The 25,460-nt window shown below is 40.5% G+C and overlaps 4 protein-coding genes and 1 long non-coding RNA gene across 10 annotated transcripts in view; 1 reads left to right on the forward strand and 4 right to left on the reverse strand.

Annotated features, from left to right (window-relative positions):
* LOC116922673 overlaps nucleotides 1-10,767 on the reverse strand; it is a 92,345-nt gene extending 81,578 nt beyond the window's left edge. For both annotated transcript variants that reach the window (XM_045173969.1, XM_045173968.1), the window contains exon 1: nucleotides 10,466-10,767. In XM_045173969.1, coding sequence (XP_045029904.1) covers nucleotides 10,466-10,738 — 273 coding nt within the window. In that variant the 5' untranslated portion in view covers nucleotides 10,739-10,767. The remainder of the gene's footprint in view (nucleotides 1-10,465) is intronic.
* A 208-nt stretch (nucleotides 10,768-10,975) lies between these two features.
* Nucleotides 10,976-13,699, reverse strand: LOC116922678 (F-box only protein 22). 2 transcript variants are annotated; one of them, XM_032929044.2, is made up of 4 exons: nucleotides 12,996-13,699; nucleotides 12,786-12,928; nucleotides 12,534-12,717; nucleotides 10,976-12,454 (listed from the first exon to the last, which is right to left on the reverse strand). In XM_032929044.2, exons 1-4 carry the CDS (start codon nucleotides 13,566-13,568, stop codon nucleotides 12,131-12,133), a joined length of 1,224 nt encoding a protein of 407 aa, XP_032784935.1. In that variant the 5' UTR covers nucleotides 13,569-13,699; the 3' UTR covers nucleotides 10,976-12,130. The 2 variants fall into 2 exon arrangements, with proteins under 2 accessions (XP_032784935.1, XP_032784934.1); XM_032929043.2 differs by having other exon boundaries at nucleotides 12,534-12,720; nucleotides 12,996-13,697.
* Nucleotides 13,700-16,415: 2,716 nt separating this feature from the next.
* LOC116922680 lies at nucleotides 16,416-17,183 on the reverse strand. Its single transcript, XR_006646864.1, has 2 exons — nucleotides 17,106-17,183; nucleotides 16,416-16,717 (listed from the first exon to the last, which is right to left on the reverse strand). It is a non-coding gene; the product is annotated as an uncharacterized LOC116922680 (long non-coding RNA).
* A 26-nt stretch (nucleotides 17,184-17,209) lies between these two features.
* Nucleotides 17,210-22,268, forward strand: LOC116922674 (regulator of nonsense transcripts 2). 3 transcript variants are annotated; one of them, XM_032929035.2, is made up of 17 exons: nucleotides 17,210-17,448; nucleotides 17,502-17,894; nucleotides 17,959-18,300; nucleotides 18,367-18,756; nucleotides 18,824-18,917; nucleotides 18,989-19,157; nucleotides 19,225-19,372; nucleotides 19,436-19,654; nucleotides 19,724-20,221; nucleotides 20,289-20,468; nucleotides 20,530-20,721; nucleotides 20,786-20,848; nucleotides 20,911-21,052; nucleotides 21,126-21,302; nucleotides 21,378-21,616; nucleotides 21,680-21,772; nucleotides 21,868-22,268. In XM_032929035.2, exons 1-17 carry the CDS (start codon nucleotides 17,347-17,349, stop codon nucleotides 21,979-21,981), a joined length of 3,555 nt encoding a protein of 1,184 aa, XP_032784926.2. In that variant the 5' UTR covers nucleotides 17,210-17,346; the 3' UTR covers nucleotides 21,982-22,268. The 3 variants fall into 3 exon arrangements, with proteins under 3 accessions (XP_032784926.2, XP_032784927.2, XP_032784928.2); XM_032929036.2 differs by having other exon boundaries at nucleotides 17,210-17,421; nucleotides 20,911-21,048; nucleotides 21,110-21,302; XM_032929037.2 differs by having other exon boundaries at nucleotides 17,323-17,421.
* On the reverse strand, nucleotides 21,774-25,360 carry LOC116922677 (cationic amino acid transporter 2). 2 transcript variants are annotated; one of them, XM_045173978.1, is made up of 15 exons: nucleotides 24,821-25,360; nucleotides 24,626-24,727; nucleotides 24,391-24,519; nucleotides 24,137-24,292; nucleotides 23,947-24,051; nucleotides 23,713-23,877; nucleotides 23,522-23,646; nucleotides 23,361-23,458; nucleotides 23,235-23,274; nucleotides 23,057-23,156; nucleotides 22,683-22,991; nucleotides 22,453-22,619; nucleotides 22,274-22,382; nucleotides 22,094-22,200; nucleotides 21,774-21,994 (listed from the first exon to the last, which is right to left on the reverse strand). In XM_045173978.1, the coding sequence occupies exons 1-14, from the start codon at nucleotides 24,972-24,974 to the stop codon at nucleotides 22,109-22,111; spliced, it is 1,851 nt and encodes a 616-aa protein (XP_045029913.1). In that variant the 5' UTR covers nucleotides 24,975-25,360; the 3' UTR covers nucleotides 21,774-21,994; nucleotides 22,094-22,108. The 2 variants fall into 2 exon arrangements, with proteins under 2 accessions (XP_045029913.1, XP_032784933.1); XM_032929042.2 differs by having other exon boundaries at nucleotides 21,774-22,200; nucleotides 24,821-25,359.
* Between the last annotated feature and the right edge of the window lie 100 nt (nucleotides 25,361-25,460).

Raw genomic sequence — 25,460 nt, forward strand, 5'->3', positions numbered from 1 at the left:
AAGACAGGAGGCAAACGTCGAAAAAAAAACAATCGACTAACGGTACGGCTGTATTTGTGGTGTCGTCGTTAAAAGACGACTCGAAAATATTAGCAGACGGTTATGAATCAAACAAAAAGGTCCCGCGTGAGAGAGAGAGCCTTTCGTACATCTACCGTAGGTAAGCAGTTACTTGTACTAGATACGTTACGCGTCTAACGTACTGAGCTGAAAGAAATAATAAGCTTCGGCCGGCAAAAAATGTATTATGTTATTAGATACTTTTGCGTCATAAGCTCTGGACAATGCGATAACGGTAAGTTACGACTGTTGCACGGTCCCGACAAAAAAAAAATTGTTTTTTTTTTCTTTTCTTAAAAAATATTGAACAACAAACGTTTAGCCGTTTTGTATCTGAACTAATAAGCGTAGTCATCCCTTTTCGCTCGTTGACTAAAGGTGTGATATAATTCAAAACGTTTGTTCTCACACAGAAACCTGTTAAGCAGATTGCAACATCAAAAAGAGAAACAAATTTCAAAAGAGTTTTTTGGAAGACGAAAATGAAACGAGAAAAAAAGTGTTTGTTGGATTCGACAAAAGATCCGCGAACCGTTACGTACTAAATAAAGACGGTGATGTGTTCCGTCCGTTTCAACAAAAAAGGGGACCCTAAAAAAAAAAATCGTAAAAGAAAAGTTCCTGACTGGAGAATTGAAATGAACTTCGTACATTTTTTTTTTACACCCAAACAATCCGGCAGACAACAACGAATTTGGCAACGGTTACAAGTTCCGTTTTGGAATTTGAGGAGTTCCCCAGTTTATTATTTGTGAAACACAACAATTTAACAATATCAACCCAAACCAAGCCCTCCCCTGGAGAGCTTATTGCGACACGAACACACGACCGCGGACTTCTCCAATAATTCCTTCCATTTTCTCTTTTTCTAAAAAAAAAAAAAATAAATAATCTATTTCCCGCTGGTTTCCTTTCGTCCCGACTCACGATCCACATTTCCAAGTCGATTACCACGCCGCTGGGAGAGTAATAGGCACTTAATACTACGTGCGACATCGGGCACGAACGCGTTGCGGTCACCAACGCGCAAAACATTTCAATAACTCGACTACTTCCTCCTTTTGATCGACCAGTTCGAACTTTTTCTTTTCGACCACATCGGGCACTGTTCGAAAGCGGAAGACGATTAGGAGAATCCCCCCCCCCCTCTCTAAATAAAACAAAAATAAAAAAATGTGCCCTCATATTATCTGCATCAATTCGATATCGACGTATGTAACGAGCCTTATCGCCGACTCCGGAAAGAAATGAAATCTAGCGGTCTGTTGACCAACTTATTTTATTAGTCCGAACGCCAACGCTTCCCATGTATCCCGCGCCTATGTGTTGGAACACCCCCCCAAAAAAAAAAAGTTCTTATTTCTAATGGCACCGTCGTGTTACTGTATTGGCATTTTTTTTTTCAAAGACTCAACCTCGTTCTCACGAAATGTTGTTAAGATTCCTCCTCCCCAACCAAAAAAAAAAAAGACGCCATTCCATCGCAGGTTTCCATCTTGTGCTGGCCGGAGCGCGGGAAAAAATGGTACTCGTTTTCCACATGGATCGGCACGGAAGATGGCCAGACGGACGTTTAAAAACACGAGTTTGTTCGCATCCATCCCCCCCCTTAAAATTGGTTTCTTTCAATGGCTTCACGAACAATAGGCAGAAGTAAAAAAATAAATAAATAAACAAAAAAGAGAGAAATACTTTGTGGACTGGCAAAGTGGACGACGGAAACAATCGACCGCAAACTGTTTGCGCCAGAGCAAGGACTGCGTCGAACGAAATCACATTGAATAGAGTCTGTGTATAATGGAACGAAATCACTGCATTGACGGCAGCTGGAAAAATCGACAAGTTAACCGCGTTCGTTACGACTCAACTGACACGAACCATCAATCTACAAAATCAGAAAATATTCTTTTGTGTGTGTGCTGTGTGTGTGTTTTTTAATGATGGCAGCTTTATAACAAGGGCGCACACGAAATGGAGCTCACAGACATGCCTACACCGCCGACGGTCATCCACCTATATATTTATTTTTATCTTTTTTTCTTGGACATCATCAATTCTTTTTTTATTTTCTCGTCGATTTTTCTAGTAGGAAATCAACCGTGTGGTCTGCCAACAGTTCTCACATTCACTTTTCCTTTTTTTTTTTTTGTTCTTTGAAATTCCAAGACTTAAAAAATGGACGAGAAAATTTCCAAAACTTTCGGTTGCCACCCATTTTGTTTTCTCTTCTCTTTATCGGACTCAGAAAAACAAAAGCGAATTGAGAAAATAAAGGGGCTAATAGCTAACGTGTCGAGAAAGTGGCCAGCAAACTTTCGACGAATGGGACAAAACGCGACACTTTTAAAAGAAATCGGCGAAGTTCAAGAGAATCACAAAGTGAAACAACAGGAAATGACCAACGAGTTATAAGAAGAAACACGATTATCGGGTGACATCTAAACTAGTTTCTTCAAAATAAACCCAAGTTGGCACATTCATTAGAATGACTCCGCTATTTTTATTTTTCCTGTTATTTTCCTATTGTTAGGAGCCTGTCCTTTTACGTCTTTCTTTTTTAAATAAAGGCCTCCCAATTTTAGTTGGAAAAAAAAGATAATAACATTAACTAATTAATACGCAAATTGCAAGGTCAAATCTGGCGAGCTGAAAAGGAAAACCGTTAGAAAACGATCATCTGGTAGGTCGAAATTTCAACAACAAAAGAAAAGAATGGGCCAAAAGAACGAACAAGACCAAAACAAGCCAACATTATTTCGTCTAGTTTTCCTGTTTTCACCTTTTGTTGTGTACCTGAAACGATAGCCAACAGTTTGGAAACATGGCTAAAAGTTCATTGATCGTCTTTTTATTGAAAAAAAAAAACATTTTCGTCTTCAAGAGAAGGTCCCCAACAAAAAAAAAAAACTCGAAAGATCGACGGGAGAATGTCCGAAGGTCTTTCCCGAAAAAGAAAACGATCTTTCAAGAGCGGGGCGGTCATAATATCGTTTCTGCTCGGTTGATTATCGTTTCTTATTCCATCACTTGTATCACAAGACGTTGCCTATTTTCCTGCAAAAAAAAACCGATTGGTACGCAGCGAACACACTGTGTGTACTGCAACGAAGGCGACAAACAAACTCTTTCTTATCTGTCGGCCATTGAAAATCGTAGAAGAAAAGAAGAAAAACAAAATACATAAAAGAATCGGCCCGGTATTTATTTATATGAGAACGTAGCACGGACGGATGGAGCTGACGATGGGACAACCATCTGTTGCCTTTTTACACCACTCCAGAGTGAAAAAGAAAAGAAGAAGAACGATGTCGGGAACATTGCTCTCCGAACGGACTCCCGTCCCCTTCTGGTGGGCGGTTTTCTTTTTTTTTTTCCAAAAAGGATTTTTTTTTTTTTTTCCTCGTAAATACTTGAATCCACCCAACGCACGCAAACAATTTTTTTTTCCTCCCTCCCCAAACTTTCAATTATTTCAAAATTTTTGAAAAAAAAATAAAAAAATATATAAAGGATTGACGTCATTTAGTGAATTTTGTTTTGCGTGTTTGGCGTTCCGCGTCATCGACTGCCTTCTTTGCATCATCACGCCAAAATGAACGGCAGCATCCCTCCCATTTTCGTTGAAAATTGTGGGCCCGTCTTTTTTTGGTGAGCACGCGCTCACGCAAACTCTCGTTAATTTTCCCTTCCGCACGTTTGCTTCTCAATTATGAACAGGAACCGACTGAGTGCACCATTCCAAATGAACTATTGGTAAACGATCATCGACACGCCCGCAAGCCACACAATACCTGGGCGTATCCAATTCTTTTTTCTTCTTCTTTTTTTTGTTACTCGCATTTTTATGATAATAATGTCATAACTTTAGCGATAGCATCGAGTGCTTTTTTTTTTTTTAGAATTTTCTAAACCTTTAGTTCCATCGTTTACCAATAGCCATTCTCGTATATCGTGCGGCAGACAGGTGTATCACGGCAATAATTGTAGGGAATAGAGAAAGGCTCCTCTCCAACAAACCCCCAAAAAAGATTCGAGTGATTCCAACTAAATTGAAGAAATGGCCTTCGAAGGAACAACAATCCAGGACCGGTCGTCCGAAATGGAAAAAAATAAAGTATCGGTTGCGGTCAGACGACTGTCTATTCCAGGTAAACAAGTAGATTTGTAATTGGAAAAAAAAAAGGGCCAGTCACGATCGACACGGCATGAAATTGACGTCATTGAAAGTGACAAGATTTTCAAGAGCAAGAGAAAGGCTCTAAATACACAAAATGGACAAAAGAATCGAAACAGTTTCTTCCTTCCTGTCTTTCTTTTTTATTTTTTTTGCTAATGGCATTTATGACGTTATAAAATCCCGACTCGGACGACGTCAAACCGATGGGAAAATAAGAAAGGATTCGGTAGAAAAGAAAAAGCGCAAAAATAGTTTTCCCATTTGTTTCTTTTGCTGTTATTGTTGTTGCACTGCCAAACAAGAGCCGAGGAAAAAGAGACATTATTTCTCTCCATTTATTCCGTATAATAAGCCCAGTGTTGTTGGCCAGGCACTACATCAGCTGTCGTTGCTCACGCGGCCACCTGTCGCTTCATCGTTAACTAGCTGATGCGGATAGAACGCAATCCTCTTTGTTCTCTTCCATTATCCCCCCCATGTGTAATAGCAACATACAAATAAACAATGTCCCTTTATTTGAAAATCGACCCGGCGATCGCTCACTACACGCGAAAAACAACAAAAAAAAATATAGAAGGAAAAATATGTTAAGTTCGAAGGACGAGGGCAACAAACGCATTTTCGAATTCACGCGCGCAAAAATAGACTAACCCTTTAGTTTTCCTCATTCTTGACGTGCGCATTTCATCGCAACCTAATGGAACAATCCTCCCTCCCTTGCAAAAGCTGGAAGGCGGTGCTTCTGTTTGATAAAGAAAGAAATCTTTGGTTGTGATGCCCTTGACAAGGGATTGAACAAATAATGGGACAAACAAAAATAAAGCGAGCTTCTATAGACATTCTAAAGATGACTCACACACGCATCACGGACGCGCGCTATCCCGCGTTCGGTCGGAACGAAGCCCAAACGATGGTGGTGGCTATGTTTCCGGCTCTGAATTTGGCGACTGAAACGTGCGCACGAGAACCAGAAACAAAAAAGGTGAGAAAGAAAACAAAAAAAAAATACAAAGCCCATGTTGCCGGATATCGTCCGGAACTGGACATAAAAAAAAAAAAAAGATTCCTGATGTGCTCGTCAAAATATAAAAAGGAGAGAAAGAAAAATTGTTGTTCAACAAATAGCCAAAGGTATTGTAGACAGGGCGGGGTTATCGTAACGGATCAAGGACTCGAGCCGTTCGATGATCGTCGTACAATTCAATTGAAACGTCAGGTAAAAGTCACGAGACAAAAAAAGGGAGGTGTAAAAGAACACGACCAACAACATTGTAGTTGAGGCTCTGGCATTTTAAAAGGGAGTGGTCGTTTGATTTTTCGATAAACGATGGGAAAGTGTGTGTGTCGCCGTCCTTCACCAAAAAACGAAGATGGCGACGCGTTCACAGGGAAACAAGCCCTGGCCTCCTATTCAAATGAAAGCCTACGGTAAGGTACTGCCACGTCAGTTCAGAGTCCAATATTTCAAAAAATACATCAAGGAAAAATGTGTTTCCCCTTAAAACACGAATTTTTACTGGAGCAAAATCAAAAAGGAAAATGATCATAGCGAAAAAAGAATTTTAAAAAAAACGTAGAAGAACGAAAGTAGCAGCTAAGAACCGTAACGGTCGTGAGTAAAGATGACCCTTGTCGACCTTTCCATGTTTGTTCCACAAAAAAATGTGAGTTTTTTAAAGAATAGTTGGGAAAACAAGAAATAAATGGCTCAGTGTACCGGTTCTTCCCTCCTATTCGGCGTCATCACAATCAATGAACTCTCTGCTACGAGGATAACGTGCCGAGTTATATAATACCAGGTCACCACCACAAGTGTATGTACTATACTCCTTTTGCCGTACAATAATATCAACCGCGTTTCTCGGGAGGCAGAAAAATAAAATAAAGGCAAACATCGTTTGAGAGCTGAGTCTGTCGTGATCTCGGGCTTCTAGCGGGATACGGCCCCATTCCCGCGCGGGATCCTCCTCCTCTCTCACACAAGGCAAAGAAAGGAAGACAAAAAAAAGACACGTCGCTCTCGCGTGACAAGAGCGTGACTCGTTGCTGCCGCCCTCGTTAATGACGAACCGTAAGGGCTTATTGAAGGTGTAATGATTATAGAGGCTTGTTAGAAGCGCCACGTAGCGCGCACACACAAAGAGCAATTCACCGGGCATACAAAATGCCTATGCACAGTGGCGCCCTAATCAAGTATCGACAATAACAAAATTCCATACACATTTGGAATCTTTCCTTCAAAGATTCGGGGTATCTCTTCGTTATCACGAACGTGCACTCGCTGCATAAAACTATGTGTGTTTTTTTTTTTCGATGGTCCGTTGACCTCGTGCAAAACAGGATGGGGATGCTGTCCCGACTTATCATGTTTGGTTAGCCAGTTGCCTCCATATTTGGATATCTTCGTTAAAGTTCGAGATCGTCTCTTTTCAGGTCTTACTTATTTCTTTGATTTCCTTTTTTTTTTCTATTCTCAAAGCAATTCCCTGCCATTTTCGATGCGATGGTAACAACAATTCCAGCTGATCCAACGGAATCTGACAAGATGTCCACCCTTGAACTAGAAGCTTTTAAAAAAAAAAATAGCCGCAACGTTTGGACATTTGACCGCTTCGTAACGCAAAACCGGATCTGACGGGACTTAAAAAAAAACAAAATGGGGCAAGGTGCGATGAAGGTTGGTGGGGTGGTACGGATGAGGAGACAACCCTTCCCATTTTTAGTCAAATTGTGTGTGTGTGTGTGTGTGTACCGTTTGAACGATGACTTGAAACGATTCTGTTGGGAAAAAGAAAAAAACAAATTCAATCAACGCGGACAAGATGCCAGATTTTGTGAGAATGTAAAGCGATATGCATTTTGTTTGGGGAACAAAACAAAAAATGTCCATCCTTATTTATCTAACAGGAAAAAAAAATGAGACAAAGTAAACAATGCCGAAGCGATGGCTTGGTTATGTTTTTTGTTTTTTTTCTCGTCGGATCGTTAGCGAAAAATAAAGAAAGAGCTTTAACTTTGGTTTATTATTACCACCAAAACCCGTCTGATAATTTCCCAGTTTTTTTGTGTTTTTTTCTCATGGGCTTTTGTATCATCGTCTTCGGCTAGTTGCCTATGACGCCTGGGTTGTACTGCGTGTTCATACAACAATGCCGAGTCTCTTCTTTTTTTCTTTCTCTTTAACAAAAAGCCATGAGGAAGTGACCAAGAGCGACACTATGTGGAGACAAGTTGGGTTTTTTTTTTTTTCTTTCCAAGAAGCTAATAGTAGTTTCCCTCCTTTTTCACACGTGTGGTAACATGTTCTGCTCCTTCTTCGTCCTTTTTTTTTTTCTACCACCCAGTGGTCCGGTAATCAACACAGGGCCTCCCTTCGACCACGAACCGTGCCGGAGACGAGAGCAAAACAAGAGGCAATCGGTGGAGCACACACACACACACACACCAGAAAAGGCTAATGCGCTTAAAAGAAGAAGATTGTGCGCGTTTTTTAAAAAACTTCTTCTTTTTTTTTTTTTGAAAATAACGTTCAACAAACTGACCGACCGCACACCGGGTATAGAAGCAATTATCCGACAACAGCGAGCCACATACAACGGCTAGACAGATTCCCGGAGAGAGAGAAACTATCGAGGGGATACAACGTCGATTCTTTTAGTTTTTCAGCTTTGCGATAAATTTCGTAGTTAAAAAAAAAAAAACCAAACAAAAAGAAAAATAAATAACTCGCTGTAAATCATCGACAACTGCACATGTTTTTCTTTCTGTTTTTTCCCCCCTATATCTTATTTTTACGATGAACATCAAGAAGCCCAAGAATGAAAAACAAAAGTTCTTTTTTTGAGAAGGTAAAAAAAAAAAAAAGGAAAATTGTTTTGGTGAAAATGTACAGAAACCGATGATGCAGCCGTTTATTATTATTTTCTTTTTAAGGAAACTATCGCAACTGGCGGGGTTTTTTTAGCCATTGGTATCGAATCTTTTTTTTTTTTTTTTTAGATTTGAAAACGTATATCTGTTGTTGTTTACAGACATGAATGATTTCGCTTGTGGCAACAAAAAAAAGAGCTTGTTGGCATCCACAGAGATCATTTCAAAACAAGCAAAAAAAAGGCTATCAACTGAGGATAAGTCTTCCGTCAAGTGATACGAAGCTGGCGGCAATGATGTGAAAGAGAAGGCCGTTGACGCGAGCGTGCGAGGATATTTCGTACACTTTTTTTTTTTTTCTGCTTTTCCACCGTCCGGTGACGTCCATCACTCGGACGGAAGAACAAGAAGAAAAGCAGAGGTAATACATTTGTGTACTGGGGGGAAAAAAAAGAGAAGCGCTCAACAATAATGGAATAAGAAAATAAAAAAAGGAAGCGACTAACGCGACTCGAATTGGACGTTAAGGAAAAATGGCGGACAAGAAAAAATAAAAACAAACAAGTGCGCATATGTCCCATAGAGAGAAAGGGGGGGGGGAATATTTCGAGGCGACAGCGGATGCTACGCGCCATTAAAGCCGGAAATGCTAAACACCAACAAGAGCGCAGGACGATTTGTACACAAAAGGTTTTCCTTCTTCCCGAATGTGTGATTATATTGCAAAAAATAAAAAATTTTCCTCTTATCACTTATTCGTGCGCAAGTAGCACAAATGAAGTTAGAGGCAGACATCAAAAGAGGAAAAGACCCTTAGTTTTCAAGTTTCCGGGAGAGCCTGGTGGAACGAGTTCAATCGAAAGTGGCCTGGCGCAAACAGAGACATCAAAAGCGGATGCGGCGAATCATCGTTCAATGTTTCCATGCCGAAAGGGATGTGAAAAAAAAAAAAAAATTGAATCATTTCATCCTTTCTAGAGAAGTTGATTGTCGTGAAGGATATGGAAAGTAAAAAAATTCCGTGAATAAAAAATAAAAAGGGAATTCAACGAGCAATTTGTTTCGCTCCGCTCCTTTTTCTATGGCGCCATCTCATACATAATTTTTTTTCTCTTGTTATATTCTCTCCCCTCTTGCGGTCTTTTCCTTGTTTATTCGGCAGCTGCCGGGCAATCAACCTTTGCTGCATCTATATCTCAGAGATGAGCAAGATAGCGAATGCATTACATACCCAGAAGCATTTCATTTCTATCCTTTTTATTTGCCTCTTCATCTTCTTCCATTTCTCCCCTTGACGTTCACAACTCAAGTGTCGCCCAACAGAGATTCACACCGTTCAGAAATTTAAAAAAAATAATTTAAAAGATGGGATGGGTGGAGAAAGGTAAAATAAAAAGCAATCTGCTTTCAACGTATTCAAGGAGTGGCGACATGTACCTATATACTGTACACGCCGGCGGATCGAATCAGTCGGCTTGAAGATGAAGGTGAGACCGTGAATCTCGTCGGGACAATGACGAAAAATAAAAAATTCTGGAAAACTAAGACTTTTCAACAACAACAACGAAAAAAATAATAATCTGCGTAGACTGGGGCTAGAATATCCACAGAACCCGAGTTTCAAAGATCTTCCCAACTACGTTTTAGACTCACCGCGCATTGAGCTTAAAAGCCTTGAATTTGAAGAGGTAAGCCGGCAGGCAATGCGAATAAATGAAAAAATAAAATAAAATAAAATAAAAAGTTGATAGTCATCAAAAGGTGTGGATCACAAATGGAAAAGACGAGGAAAGATGTTGGGAACTTTTAGAAAGACGGCGACTAGTAAAAAGAAAATGACGCACCACCTGTCCTCTTTTAGGTTCATCCGTTCCATCCACCCACTTCACGTTGTCACGGTTGCGATACCCTTTTAAGACGGACCTTGAACGTCGGAAGGCAAAACACTGGACGAAACTGAGCTGCTGCTTACTAAAAATTGGACCAGATTCCAACTCCCGATTTTCAAAAACGACACGTTCAAATATTGAACAAGACTTTCGATTGAGAGGATCTCCATTTGAGCGGCGGATACGTTTTACCCTCCCACACTTCAAACTGCTGGATCAAGTTCTAAACAGCGATATCAATTTTGCCTTTTTTGGCCGTTTGGATTTTCGCATGGGCGAGAAAGACAGGTAACAAAAAATAAGTGGACATTTTACCTCCCAACGGGCGGGCGTAGGTTTCCGAGGCAAAAAATGATGGATGATATCGAGTCATACCATATTGCATCCGCTTCGGATTGCGGATAATGATTTGGCCGAGGAAAAACAAAAAACACCGCAGAAAAACAAAAGTGTGAAAAATTCCACTGACCGTGCGTTCAATTCCGTTGGGCAAGATGATGTGAAGAGTGACGGGCCTTGATCGTCTCAACTGCTGGGGCCACCACTGGCCGTTATTATTAGCGACACCTCCACCAGCTCCTCCGCTGGAGCTGAAATCGGCGACATCGACGTCGGTGCGAAATTTCGACTGGATAAAAGTGGGCACTTTAGCCACCGACATGCTGAGCCGACGAGAGATGCGTCGACCCAGATTACGGGGCGCTTCCGTCACCATGGCGCTCAAAACGTGATACTCCCTCATCGTTTCGTTTGCTTTCAACGATGGCTTCTTTTCTTAAAATATTCTTCTATCTATTTTCGATTGGAGCTTGCGATCGTGGAACTATTCAGCTTCGACGTGCTCAATCCGGCATCATCCAGCAGCACACGGGGACATCTCCTGAGAAAAACAAAAAGAAGAAACTGTGTTGAATCCGTCCACGTACCTCTGACAACACCGGCACAAGTCGCGATTACTTTTGTGTGTTTTTTTTGTGTGTATGTGTATGTGTGTTTTATTTATTGGTTGCACAATTCAGATAATTCCAATCCACCAAAATGGGAAATGCATACGATCACAATTTTTTTTTGCGGAGGAGAAATGAAAAAAAAAAAATCCTAAATAATCAGAATCACGAGTAAGCACGAGAGCATAAACAGTACGGATCTTCACTGATCCTAAACAGCGGGGGAGTTTAAAGTTTAAGAGTTCAGAGAGTAGTGACACAAGAGGTTTTGAAACCGAATCACCGCACACGAGACCCACTAAAGTAGACACAACCGGCGTCTTCAAACGCTGAAAGTCGACTGGAGAAGCGCACCCAAAGACTGGTTCTCTTCTCCCTCTTACGGTATGACTCGGTCGCGTCCGCTAGGAACCCGACAGAGGCGGGTTCTAGTCCAAGTTTCACATATATATACTTATAATTTCTCTGTTTCTACGTACTTGTTCTTTCGAGTTTTTTTTTTTCTCCATTACTATTTCGCTTTGCTTTTTTTTTTTTACAAAATTCAATCTGGGTTTCCTACTACTGTACAACGGTCTCAAGTGTGTGCTCGCCCCAGCACCAATCGCATGTCAACTGGAACATTCGATTTCATCACGATAAACTACTTTTTAAAATTAGTTTTTGCATAAACGAAAGCTTGCTTTATCCTCCGGTTATTTTAATACAGCGCTATCGTTAGGTGTCGACGGCCGGTTATGTTCATTACAGAATTCGTAAAAGGGTGCAAAAGGGCGTACACACGTGTTTAAATTCATCCAACCATCCATCACATTGACCGACCTTGGATTACGACAATTTTCACGCGACTTCCTCCAAGGAGAAAGTTGATTTTTTTTTTATTTCTATTTTTATCCCAAAACACAAGAACTCCTGGAGTTTCCCGCCTACTCAACCACCTTCTTTAGCCCACCCTGCCTCCCTTCACAACTAGAAGAATCAAAACTGCCTACAGGCTTTACCGCATAATTTACGATACGCACATCAAACATTTTTTTTCTTCTTCCCACGAGAAGAAGAGGTGTCCACTGTCCACGTCTTGTCAAAACTTCCTCCTCTACTCCGCGGTTCTCAAGGAAAACAAACCTTATTCAATCTCCCTGTAGTCTTGACGTCCTGGTGCTTCTGGAATCAGTCACTCGTAGATGTTATTCGACAGGGAAGGAGATCAAGGTGAATGTGGTGGCATAAGAGTGGAGATATGTGATTCGTGATTTTTTGGGAGCGCTAGGCAGGTTGGATTGGAATGATTGGGGAGCTGTCGTTAGTGAAGCTGGGCCAAGGCAATTGATGCCAATTTCACCATTGCCGAAGAAACCCAGCAATGGCGTGGTAGGGAAGTGTTTGCGGAATATTGCTGATTCGACACCAGACCGACCGTGGAGATGGGTACCTCTGGCAACGCATGCGACCATGAAGCCAATGCTTTTCATCTTCTCGCCAGAAAATGAGCTGAGGTGTTTTTCCTTTAACTTTTGTTCATACAAAAAAAAAAATACGTTCCAGTTACCAAGGGTGTATCCTTTTATGAGCTATAGCCGTTCATCTCACCTGAACAAGTATTCGTTCAATATCGGAATCGGAGGTAGCATCAGGTGGAACGATAACTGAGTTTGCCTTAACCCTCGGGCCGCAGAAAACTAGCCCTGTGATGCCGTACTCGCGATCACCGTCTACCACATCCGGATGGATAGCTGCTTCCACAAATCCACCTCCAATGGCTATATTCTGGTTTCTTCTGGTTATAATATAAATTAAGCAAACTCACACAAATATAATCAATAAAAAAATAGATTAGCTTACTTGTCTTGAAAATATCGACAGAGGGCTTCAATACACTTAGATTCTTTATATGCATCAGTTCCCAGTAACACTAGACACTGGACTTGGTCATCATCCTTAATATTTAACAGCCGCCCAACTTCCTCTGTTTGACTAGTTATTGCCTATAAAGCAAAAAGGCTATAGTCAGTAAGAATGCCAGTTAATTAGAAATAGATTTTAAACAATTACCTTGCCAACATTTTTCATCTTCTGCCTATCAAGATGAAAATTTCTTATCGATAAATTTTGAATCTCAGGGATGAATAACAATCCGTAGCCATCTCCTTCTTCTACTTCGTGTGTCAGTAGAGAAGGTGTAGATGTGACAACTCCATTTGCTATACCTCCAACAATGATACAGTCCGAAGGCATGCTTCTTCTGAGGTAATGCAACAGTCTATACTCTGTACATCGGCCAAAGTGAGCCCCATTATGACAGTCTAATTTCAGTTCGGGGAGTGGTGGAGGTATCTCAGCCAACCCTGCATGAGTCAGAAACACAAGACAGACACAGGGCTGACTCCTCATACAAGACAAGAGCTCTTGTACACAAGAGTAGTCTTCGTACGAATCTATATTAGACGTGGAGTATATTTGATTTCTGTTCTTCTTTATGATTTTCGCCGTTTCATTCCACGATTTGCATACAGTGGCGGCTTTATTGAGTTCTAGAATATTAGGTAAACAGTGCAAGACAGCTTTTGTGATCCCATACTCGAGCAACGGCGAAATTCGCTTGTTGCCCTCTGATTCATTCGCCATCTTCGTTCGATTTTTTTCATTGAAACGTGGTTATCAAAAATACATCACATCACGTAGGCCACTTTCCCGGTTTTCCCAAAAGGCCAAGTCAGATCATTAGCGCGCAATTTATGAAGCCTCTTCTGCTGCCTCATCGACGCAAAATGAAAAGTCGAATCGGTCGAATTGGTCGATAGCCCGATACTCGATATGCGAAATTCTCGATAGGTCGATAACGATAAACTTGCTTTCGATTTTGCAAATTTGGCGCTCATAAACACCACCCATTTATTGACTTTAATCGAAGGATATCAAACTTTAACCATTTTTGGTATGTTTAAGTACCTGAGTTCTGACTTTGCTGAAAGTTTTTCATTTCATATTCAGCAACAAGGTTTTCTTGTGAGTGGTGACTGGTGAGTTACAATGAATACTTGACTTTGTAACAGTATCGCTTTGTCGCAGTATTGTATGTATCCCTGTTTTTTTCCTTGATCAAGCGTTTCATTTGTTTCTATGTCAATGGCCATTTATTAAGTTTCTACACACTGGCATCTGAGTAGTTATCGGATAATTTGTGAATCATTATACTGTAGCTTCATATGAAACTCGATGATTATTTCCAAGGCCGTAGATATTGAATGAAATTGAACTGTGTTGTCTTGAATACTTGACCAAAGTGTCAATGAATTTGCCCAGCAAAGTATTGCAGTTTAATGCGTAATCCAAGAAAATGTCCGAAATTGATTTGAGACTAGTTTTTCGGCTGCCAAGCAGCGTTATCTAAGTTTATTATTTAAAAAATACGAAAGACATGCATATACAACGAATGTAGACTTTCACCGTCCATTGTGAGCCAGCAGTCTTCCGGTTTTATTTTGATAAATGTTTGCAGTGACAAAAACTACTGTGGCTTTCACCACAAGTGGCTTGATTTGTGTTACAGAATGCTGGCTCCCATGACACGGCCCTGTCTAAGTACTTTCAGGGGACACATCTTGTATGCACAGTATGTGTCGTTGTTATGCATTGGATTTTTGCTCATTGTACAATAGGGAATAGCGAATAGCCAGAACACGATGACCGACTTTTGGCGATGAGGGTACTACCCCTAGCGTGGGCTAAAGTGAACAATATTGAAAACAGCGTGACGGGCGTCTTGAGTTTCGAGTCTCGCCATTGTCATTGATTCAACCCATTTCGGTTATAATCCAGACCTAAAGAACCGTCTTAAAGAATGTTGGTAGAAATCTCGTCCTCGATAACATAGTGGTTATTCTCACGGCGAACCTAAAAAAAAATCGCTCCACTTGCTAGGTCGATGTGTATGGTGAATGACATTGGCATAACTTTACCCTAAGAGTCGATTCGGAACGCCCATTTCAATGTCCGATTTTATTTATTAAACCGGTATATGCAGTATTGTGTAAGAGCAAACTACTTCCTGGGAAAAGAAAAACTAGCTGTTCCAGTATTGCCGGCAACAAGTTTTTTTGCGTCAAAACCCTTTTGCTGGTTGGCCCATTTTGCATTGTGATTTGACAGGAGGTTTCAAAGACACAAAACAACTGGATATTAAGAAAAGGTAAGCTACAATACCGATTTTAGAACACCCATTTACCATTTTTCATTAGTTCTGTTTTAGTGTTTTTTAACGGTTAGGAAACGTTAGTTTGTAACTATACGAAGGCATGTATTTATTTTATTAGTGGTTTGTGAAAGTAGATTACGGTATGGCAGTGCTATGCTATGCGTCGTACACAGTTTATTTTTTTCCTCGCCTGGATTCAACTTAAACTTCTGAAAAGCTAGGTGAACAAGCACTGTGCATCAAAATTTAAAGGTAGTAACTTAAATTCTTTTTTCGAGGAAAAGTACATTACAAATGGCCGAATTCCCCATGGAAATCATTGTTTGTGCATCGTTTTTTACATAGAATCTGTTTAATTGTGGGAGTGTACTACATAATAAGATTTTGACAGTATCTATAATGGCTGCTCGTGTTACCAACATGTTTGTCATCATGACATAAGAGGAACATTTTTTTTTTTTCACGCCATGTGTGACAAATTCACTTTATGTGTTATCTTTCGGATAACACTATGATGGCAAGGGCTGATGAGAAACCGTTGAACGACCGTTTATTTCATTTGTTCTGTGATTTTTTTTCCTTTTAAATTTATAGTTATTTCCCGTGTCCCCTATATTCAGTTCTGTCATCCGATGTTGGCCTGGCAAGCAATTTATTTGAAGTATGCGGAGCAAGGTAACTGTTCAACAACAGGTACCATATCTTCCATTGTTTTTCCACTTTGTGAAATACCTTGTGTACACTTAGTACTACTAACTAGCAATACTTCAAGCGACCGCTACCTGCTGCGCTGTGTATTAATGTTACATCACGCACATGCCTCGATGTTAAGCTCCGTTCACACTGGTGCTGTGTTTTTTTTTTTTTGTTAATGATTTTGCGGAGTCCTCTAGAACATTCTACCAAAACAATGACGTGCATAATACCAGAAAAACATATTGTCCGGATAGGTGCGACAAATCAAAGTAAACCGATACAAGTACGAAAGGAAACCATCCATATCAAACTTTCTCGGGAATCACGCTTTTTGGCAGGGTTGTATAACAAAAACATGGGCTATCTAACCTAGAATCATCCCAAATGGTTTGACCATGCAAAGACGAAAAGACGATTGATGTTTTACTAAAGATGTCGGCCACAATCACGAAGACACGTTTCCCAGCAGGTAATCAGCTATTTTACTTGTGTTTGTGAATAGATTTACGCTTCCAAAATATTTTCTGTAATATTGATGTGTTTTGAAATTAAGGACGGAACCGAAAACATTCATAATTTTACGCCGTGACGCCAGGCTTTCAAAAACAAATCGCCAGTGGGAGTTACGGAAGCATGTTTTATTGTATGACTCGGTGTTTCAGGTGACATAAATACTTAACCACGTAACGATCACGAAGAAAAGTAACGGTCTTTCCAGTAGCATCCCATAGTTAAAAAAGAGTGATGTTAATCTTTTACAACTGTTGAAGCATGGTTGAAGTAAGAACATGTAGTTCGCCATCGTAATTGTGTTGTACAAAAATTCCATTTCGCTGATCTGTGGTAATGTTTTCTTCCAAGGTGATCCCAAATTTACTGTTCACTAAGCAAGAAACAAAATAATAATTTTTAGTTTCAAAAAATTAAAATATCGGGTTCTTAGTGGTCATCTGTTGGTGCATGCATTGTAAAATCTGGTAAAATCTAGTTTGGAACTCGATCGATCGCGAACGTTACCACAATAACACTCGGTGAGTCACCTCACTCAGTGTGCGTTTCGATTCAAGCAGAGCAGAGGAGACCAAAGAAATGAGAATACTGAGAGAAACTTGGTTATACCAGAGTCATAGAGGAGACATTTCTCTCCTCTATGACTCTGGTTATATCTTACATAAAAATTCATAGTGTCCCCGAAGTGAAACCTTATCGATAAAACAGTGATATATATAACACGTTATGTAATTTCTCTGTCGACAAAGACATTGCAGTACCTGCGGAAGGGAAGAAACCTCTTCGTTTATGAAAGATTTCCGCATTTCTCGTTTTGCAAGTCTTCGCCTTCAAACGGCAACGCTGTGTTCTGTATTTTGTTAGCCAACGTTTAGTCTGCTACAGTCGAAAGAGCGATCTTGCCTAGATTTTTGACGCTAAGATTTTTAAATAAAAAAAATATAAACTCGTCTAGTTTCCACTTCAAAGTAATTTGTCGAATTTTTAGTTTCTTACACCAAAATGGAATCTACCTCAGAGGTACCTGATGACTGCTGTCAAGTAGCTGATGAAGCAGAGAAAGAAGCCTTAGCCTTGGTGTGTTGTAATTATCAGATCATAACAGTATGTTTACTCGTTCGTTGTTTATAGTTTTGCGTGTTTTTCCATTATTTTAGAAAAGTTTCAAAGAAACAATTGCAGAAATCGAAAGTCATCTGGCACATAAAGCACAGCTTAGAAGTAGGCTACACACAACAGTTCAGAATCGACCAGAAGAATCCTACTTCACAAGATTGGATTCTAGCATAAAAAAAAACACTGCCTTTGTAAGGAAACTCAAGAACTTCACAGAAGCTCAGAAAGAAAGCATTTTGAAAGATATAAACACACTGAACCTTACAAAATACATCAGCGAAGTTGCCAATGCTATTGTTGAGGCAAAATTAAAAATGACTGATATCGCCAGCATTCTGCAAGTGTGTGTTGTTCTCCATGAGAAATATGCAGATTTTTCCTCTCAAATACTGGAGGCATGGCAAAAAGTTCTTTCATTGAAGAAGGACGAAAAGGTTGAACAGTTCCTGTGACCCCTTAGTCTTGAAGTTGATTTGAACATGTTTTTTGTGTTTGCAGGTTTCAAATCCTAGTAAGATGAGAGTTGATGTTCGTTTTTATGCAGATTTGATATCTTGTGGAGTCTTGACTCCTAAAGAAGGTCTTCCTTTGCTGGGCAGTTTTCTCACTAATCTTATTCACGGTGATAAGGAAGAACATAACAGTGCCACCATCATTCTTGCGTTCTGCAAATTTTGCGGCGAAGATTACGCAGGTCTCGTTTCACAAAAATTATTGAATGATGCTGAGCGCTTCAAAATGACCGTTCCGACTAGCAATTGGCTACCACCTGACAAACGCCAAAATGTTCGAAACCTGCTACGCGAATACTATTCGTCTCTTTGTAAACATCTCATTCAGGTGAATTATTTCATTTGCAATCTTATTTGTTGGCAAATAGTTTTGAATTCGATTTTGTTATAATAGGATCACAAAGAGCTACAGAACTTTGAAAGACAAAACCGACGGATCTTACAGACTAAAGGAGAACTGAGCAACGAACGCAAAGAAAAACAGGAAGTGCTAAACCAGAGTTTCGCAAAACTTTTGAACATGACTCAGCAGTTTGCGGATGTCTTAGCTGAGGAGTTACCTGAGCTGCGACAGGATCTCAGTCCCAGAGACGAAGAGTGTTCTGTGTTAGAACTTTGCGAGAATATGTCGGATCAAGCACGTGAAACTCTAAATGAACTTCTCTGGGAAAATGAAGAAGGAAGACAGTTTTACGAGAATCTACCCAATCTGAGTGTCTATTTGCCAAACTTGGTTCCCAAAGCTACCATGGAAGCTCCACCTCTCCCTGATCCTGCCGAACAGGTAGTAATTACCATAAGCAGGCGAGTTAATGAATTATTCTTGAAAAAATTGTTTTGGGGTTTACCAGATGATTGATATTGAAAAAGAAGCCAAAGAAATTGAGGAAGGGGAACAAGCCAAGGAAGAAGGCGACGAAGATATCAAACCTGCAGAGTTAGAAGGTAAAAGTTTACACTGTAATTTAAAATTTTCGTTTTCATTTAATATTGACAGGATTTACCTTTCTGAATAGACGAAAAAGACGACGCAGATGTTCCAGTTAGTCTCCAGTCCAACAAAGTCCTTCTGGATAGTTTCCTTACCACTCTGTCAGCTTGCGTTAACCGTGAAATGATTGACTCTGCTGCCATTGAATTTTCTACAAACCTAAATACTAAACATAATCGGAAGAAACTTGTGAGGTAGATGTATTGATGAAAGTAAAGGCCCGAATTCATTTCACGTAATTCTCCTCTACCGGTGCTATAGGGCCCTATTTACTGTACAACGGACACGGCTAGATCTCTTACCATTCTACTCGCGTTTGGTAGCTACATTGCATCCCTACATTCCGGAGGTTGCCACAGATTTGTGCAATTTTCTAAGGCAGGATTTCAAATATCATGTTCGAAAGAAGGTTTGTATAAATATATATTTTATTCATATTTCGAAAGGTTATAAATCGTTTTTGTCTACTTAGGATCAAATAAACATTGAGACCAAGGTGAAAATTGTTCGGTTTATCGGGGAACTAACCAAGTTCGGCATGTACCCACGCGCAGACACGTTGCAGTGCTTTAAGCAGCTTTTGCTAAACTTCGCACACCACTACATTGAAATGACCTGTCATCTGCTTGAAACGTGTGGACGTTTTTTGCTCCATCAACCGGATTCCCATCAGCGTACTAAAGTCTATTTGGTATTTGACTAATCCTTTTCGATCTGGTTGAAGCACTGCTTTTATCACTCGCCAAATGTTTTACCATAGGATCAAATGATGCGAAAGAAGTCTATGCTCGCATCAGACTCACGTTATTTGACGATGATAGAGAACGCCTATTATCAGGTGGTTCCTGTGGACAGCAGTGCTCGGAGTAGTCACATAAAAATCCGCCCTCCACTCCATCAATATATCCGTCATCTTCTTTATGTCGAGCTTGGAAACAAGGGCTCTACAAACAAAATCCTTAAACAACTGAGGAAGCTCAACTGGAAAGATCCTGAAGTAGCATCGTATGCAATTCGTTGCTTGACGTCAGCGTGGAAGGTTAAGTTTCCTAATATCCGTACGCTGGCTGGTGTCGTAGCCGAATTGACGCTTTACCAGGAATTCGTTGGTCACCGCATTGTTGACGCCGTTCTGGAAGACATTCGATGGAGTTTGGAATTTCCTATATCCAAATTCAATCAAAGGCGCGTGAGCATGGCAAAATATTTGGCAGAGTTGTACAACTACCGCATGGTGGAATCGTCAGTCGTCTTCAAAGTATACACATCGTTTTACTAATTGTGACCATTAAATACGGTTAATAATTTATTATTCGTATGCGTAGGTTCTCTACACTTGCATCACTTTTGCGGTTAGTTACGACCGTACTGTAGAATCGGAGTTGGATCAGCCCGATAACCTTATGCGCTTGCGGTTAGTCTTGACCATCCTCGATACGTGTGGTGTCTTCTTTAGTTCTGGATTAGCCAAGAAGCGGCTAGACTGTTACCTGGTTTACCTTCAGGTTTTTAAAATAGCTAAATTGATATCAGGAATATTCATTAATGATAGCTTTTTGTCTTTAGTACTATCATTTGTTCAAAAGGTCTTTGCCAATTTGGACGGAGGACAATCCTTTCCCGGTAGCAATAGATTTTGGCATTAAGGATATGCTGCAATCGCTGCGCCCAAAACTCAAGCCTTATAAAACCTTGCAAGAAGCTGCTGATGCTGTAGAAAATTTGGAAAAGGAATTGATGAACAAACTGTCGTTAGCCGTAATTAACATTGTTGTAATATACTACTGATAATTACGTAAATTTTTTTATTTGTGGTTTTCAGATGCCGGAGTTGCACATGGATGTGGTAATGGCTGATGACACTTTGGCCTGTATAGAAGAAGAGGTAACATTTGATTAAAAACCTTGCTAAAGGAAAGATTGCAAATAACTTTTTATTTATTTAAGGACATGGAGGAAGGGGAGGAAATGCCAGAAGTGGATGATGATTCCATAAATGATGAGCAGTCGCTTTCACGTTCAATGTCTCAGATGACAACACGTGGTGAAGCCACCCAACCGGACGACGATTCGGCCACTGCAGAGGCAAGTCAAACGTTTAAAATTGAAGAAATGATAGGCAACTAAGGCTAGAAATCTGTTATAGGATGACCGTTGCGTAGTAACTGCCCCGCGCAAGGCGCTATGCCCTGAAGATGACGATTTCATGGCAGCTCTAGATCGTATGGTGGCCGAGAATATTCATGAAGCTTATTCGCGTGGCAAAGAAGCTAGCAAAGCACCAGCTGTCGATATTGCAATCCCTTGGCAGGTTAAGGCTTCGCTAAAGAAACCTAGTGGTGCGTTAAGATTGCATTGTGCCACGCCTACTTGTACTTCTTGTCACTACCAATTAATTATTTGAATGATTGCAGAGGGGTCTGACAAAAACTTTTTGGGTGATTCCATTGGAGGTGAACTAGGAGGAGCCTTGGCCGTAGCCGAAGCTTCTTCCGCTTGCGCAGCTGTTGCTTCATCTCCCCCATCGGCCTCCCAGGACAATCCGACTGTTAATTTCTTCCTAATGACGCGTAAAGGCAATAAGCCACAGTTCAAGAATCTGGCCCTGCCTTCAGACTCCGAACTTGCTCAGAACCTTCGCAATCGCGAAGAGGTATATAACTCGAGTTTTAGATAAAAACGACCATTTCCTTCATGTTTTTCTTCAATTTTTTAGGCTGAAAAAGCAGAGAAAGAACGTGTGAAAAAGTTGACGTTGGATTTCAACGAACGCCAGGAAGAGGAAGAATTCCAAGATTTGTACGGCGGGGTAAGTTGATTAGCGAACCGGGAGTTCTCAATTTATTTATCGTAATATATCTCTTGACACAAGTAAGGAGTTACAACACAACATTTGTTTTGTAGGCAAATCGTCCAGCTGTTCACAATGTCAATCGCGATCGCCGAGGTCGTTTCCAGCATCCCAAAGGTGTGCCAGACGCTGAGTTGATTTTCGGAGGTGCGAGAAAGAATCGGTGAAAGTCAGAGATTTCTGTAACGTGTTCAGGATGTGATTGAAGTTTTGAGTAAATAAGTAAAGAAAACGATTCATAAACATCACGAAGTAATCCACGGGTGAAAAGTAATTTACAATGAGATTTTGATCTTATTTGACGTCATAGTTAACGTCATATTTGCCCTGCATTCGTGTTTCTTCTTTGCTGTTTCGCCAGCCGTAAACGATGTAAACAGATAAACCTGACAGGACGACAGGAGCGAAAAATTACTGTTTGATCCAATACAAATTTTGTTGATTATCTTTTCAACTTGCCTATGGCCATGTAAATTGAATACTGAACCCAGGTGACCATCCTCATATTAACCATTAAATAGGCATTGATAAAGATACTCAACGCTGGAAGCAATGGAACTAAAGGTACCTGAATTTAGACAATCAGCAAAATAATTTAGTAACTGCAATAACAAAATAACTGAGAACAATAGAATTACTTTGAATGCTAGCTGCTGTGGTGATTGTGGCAGTCGGTGAATAGCCACTAGTAATAGAACTAAAATAGCTGTCAAACTTCCAACTAAAGCTACAGCCCACGTTTCCTTCTCCACAAGGAGGTCAGCCGTGTAGGAAAGGCTCAGACTAAGTGCCAATGCAACCAGCACTAGATCATAGAGAAATATTAGATATGAATAATTCAAACTCAAATTAATAGTTTTAGCAATACCATAAATGACAGTCAGCCACGAAGCTGCCTTGCCACTGGATCCTGTTGGCAGACGACCACGTAGAACGAACAATTGTCTCAACATAGTTTGGCTTTCAACCGAAGAGTCGGAGACATAACGAATTTGGTTCTGGACAACTCCGGCCAACAGTCCAGTAACTTCGCCACTCTCAGATGCTGTTGTAATATTCTCTTCTGGCTGATAGCGTAAAACAATGATGCAGGCGGCTACTAAGGCAAAGGCGAACAGTGTGGCGAGTGCCATCAAGTCCACTAGATCTTGCAAATTAAATAGGCAGGCAAACAAAGCTGGGACGCAACAATTAAAATGTGTTACATCCTTATTCAATGGACACGAGTATTACGAAAAGTACCTGCAGCTGTCCCAGATACAATGGTCGCGATCATAGGAGTCAGAGTTGTAAAGTTAATTCGTGCAAGCGCTTTAAACAGAAGTCCATCCTCTGCCATAGCCTTCAAACATCGTTAAATTTGTAAACCAAAGAGAATGACTAAATTGTTTGAACAATTAGCAATTGCATTTAAACTTACGTAGACGATGCGTGGCAGTGGGAACAGAGCGCCAACCAAACTGAAACAAAAAAAAAATAGACAAATGAACAAACTTTACCACATAGCATGAAGGAATCCGCATAGCTTGCTACCAAATCTACAGACCTGGTAGAGAGACCGAACAGTGTTCCAATGCTGACTACCCATCGGGCAACGGGCCAGCCAAGTTGTTCAAAAGCGTAAGGGATCGGAGTGTCAATATCCTGGCAAGAAAGAAGCAACGATAAATAAATGGAAATTAAAACAATAGGTAAAAATGAACGAACTTGAAGGTAATAAGGCCAGATGAGCGTTAAGACCGCAGCCATTGCAGAGTAGGCGACAAAAACTATACCCAAACACATACAAATGGCCAGTGGAATGGTTTTCCTTGGATTCTGCGCTTCTTCACCTGAAATTGATAGAATTTTAGACGTCAATTTGCTTGAATAATGGCGACTTAAGTTTGAATACATACTAGCTGTGGCAATGGTATCAAACCCTTGGAAGCCAAAGAAACAAGTCGCAGCGCCAGCAATGATCCCTTTGAATCCAAAGGGTAAAAAGCCGCCAGATCCAGCCTTCTCTCGGACATTAGGGTCTATTATCTCTTCTGGCCGGATTTGCCAGTTATGAAAATCCACTGTTTTTCGGAGAATCAATTGCTTATTAATTTAGTCTGCCGCATTATAGTAACATTTTTTTTTTTTACCTTTAAAACAACCACAAACGACGACATAGGAGACAATACACAAGTTGCACAATGTGAAAATGTTGTTGAAGCGGGTAGATTCCTTGACTCCCAAAGTCAAAATGGCTACAATATAGAAAACAAAAACCGCAACGAATTTTTAAAGTTAAAAAGAGTGAAAACTCAATGTACTAGAATGAGGATAACAGACCTGTCAAGGTGAGGACCAGTCCAAATGCGAATAAATCTGGGTAAGAAGCCAAGAACTCGACTCCCATGCTGAGATTTTCTCGGAAATAGTTCCGCATCGGATTCCCTAAGAGTTGATCAACGTATCCACTATAGCCGCGAGCTACACTGCTCGTACCTGAATAGTGATAAAGAAGGTTGATAAATAAAAAGCAAGCAGTGCGAGAAAAGATGAAAGATCCTTCAATCTTAGACCGTTTATAAATAGATATTTACTCAGCACGAATTCCAAGATCAGATTCCAGCCCATCAAGAAAGCCAGCCCCTCGCCTAGTGTGACGTAACAATAGACGTAAGCCGATCCGCAGCTGGGAACACGAGCCCCAAATTCAGCGAAACACAAACCTGTGTAAACATCAATCATCAGTCATGAAGGTTAAATTAATTAGTCGTTCATGATCTGTTTTTAGATTCAAACGGAATTTATTTAAAAAAAAAACAGGTCGAATACCGGCTAAAAGCGAAGCTACGGCAGCCACGAAAAATGAAAGAATTACAGCAGGACCAGCTTGAGTTTTGGCCACTGTTCCAGCCAGCACATAAATTCCGATACCTAATATTTAGTTGAAAATTATTCAATGAAAAAAGTCGGCGTTAACTGCTCATTTGACGATATTATGTTGACAAATAGAAGAAGGAAACTTACCTAGTGTGCTGCCAACCCCAAGGGCAGTTAGGTCCCAGACAGTGAGAACCCTAGCCAGTTGACTAGTGTTTAGCTCAAGCGATTCACGAGCCATTGACTTTCGTCTGAAAAGGCGAGTCAGCACCCCCGAAATCACATTACGTGAGAAACTCATCTCTATTGTCTGTTGATTAGTCACACAAGATGGCTCGAAGAAAGAAAAAAACACATACACAATCACAGAAACACGACGAAACACAACAGTATACAGCAACCTCAATGCAACAGGCAAGTGAACTTGATCGATGAATACCACCCAGCCTCTTTTTGTCTGTGTTTTCTTGTGTGTGTATTCTTTACTTTGCCACTCAAAAAACTAACGCAGTCAACAGAACAAGCAAAAGAATTGGATTGACCAGAAAAAATGATAAATCGTAGGAATGGAGTTGCATCTGACTAGGTCAATAGCTAAATACTATATGACCTGTGTCGATGAGCTGTCAGTCAGTCAGTGGGAATTCAACCTAGCTTAAGGGACAAAAGAGAAACGACTGAGGTTTGTCTATAGTTCTGAAGGTCGCCCATACGCCATTAAGCTCTGTAAACGTCCCACGTGCCTCGGGCCGGCGCCCAAAATGTTCTTATCAAGTGTAAAAATGTT

This window comes from Daphnia magna, linkage group LG5 (assembly GCF_020631705.1).
Source record: "Daphnia magna isolate NIES linkage group LG5, ASM2063170v1.1, whole genome shotgun sequence".
In the NCBI taxonomy this organism is placed as follows: domain Eukaryota; kingdom Metazoa; phylum Arthropoda; class Branchiopoda; order Diplostraca; family Daphniidae; genus Daphnia; species Daphnia magna.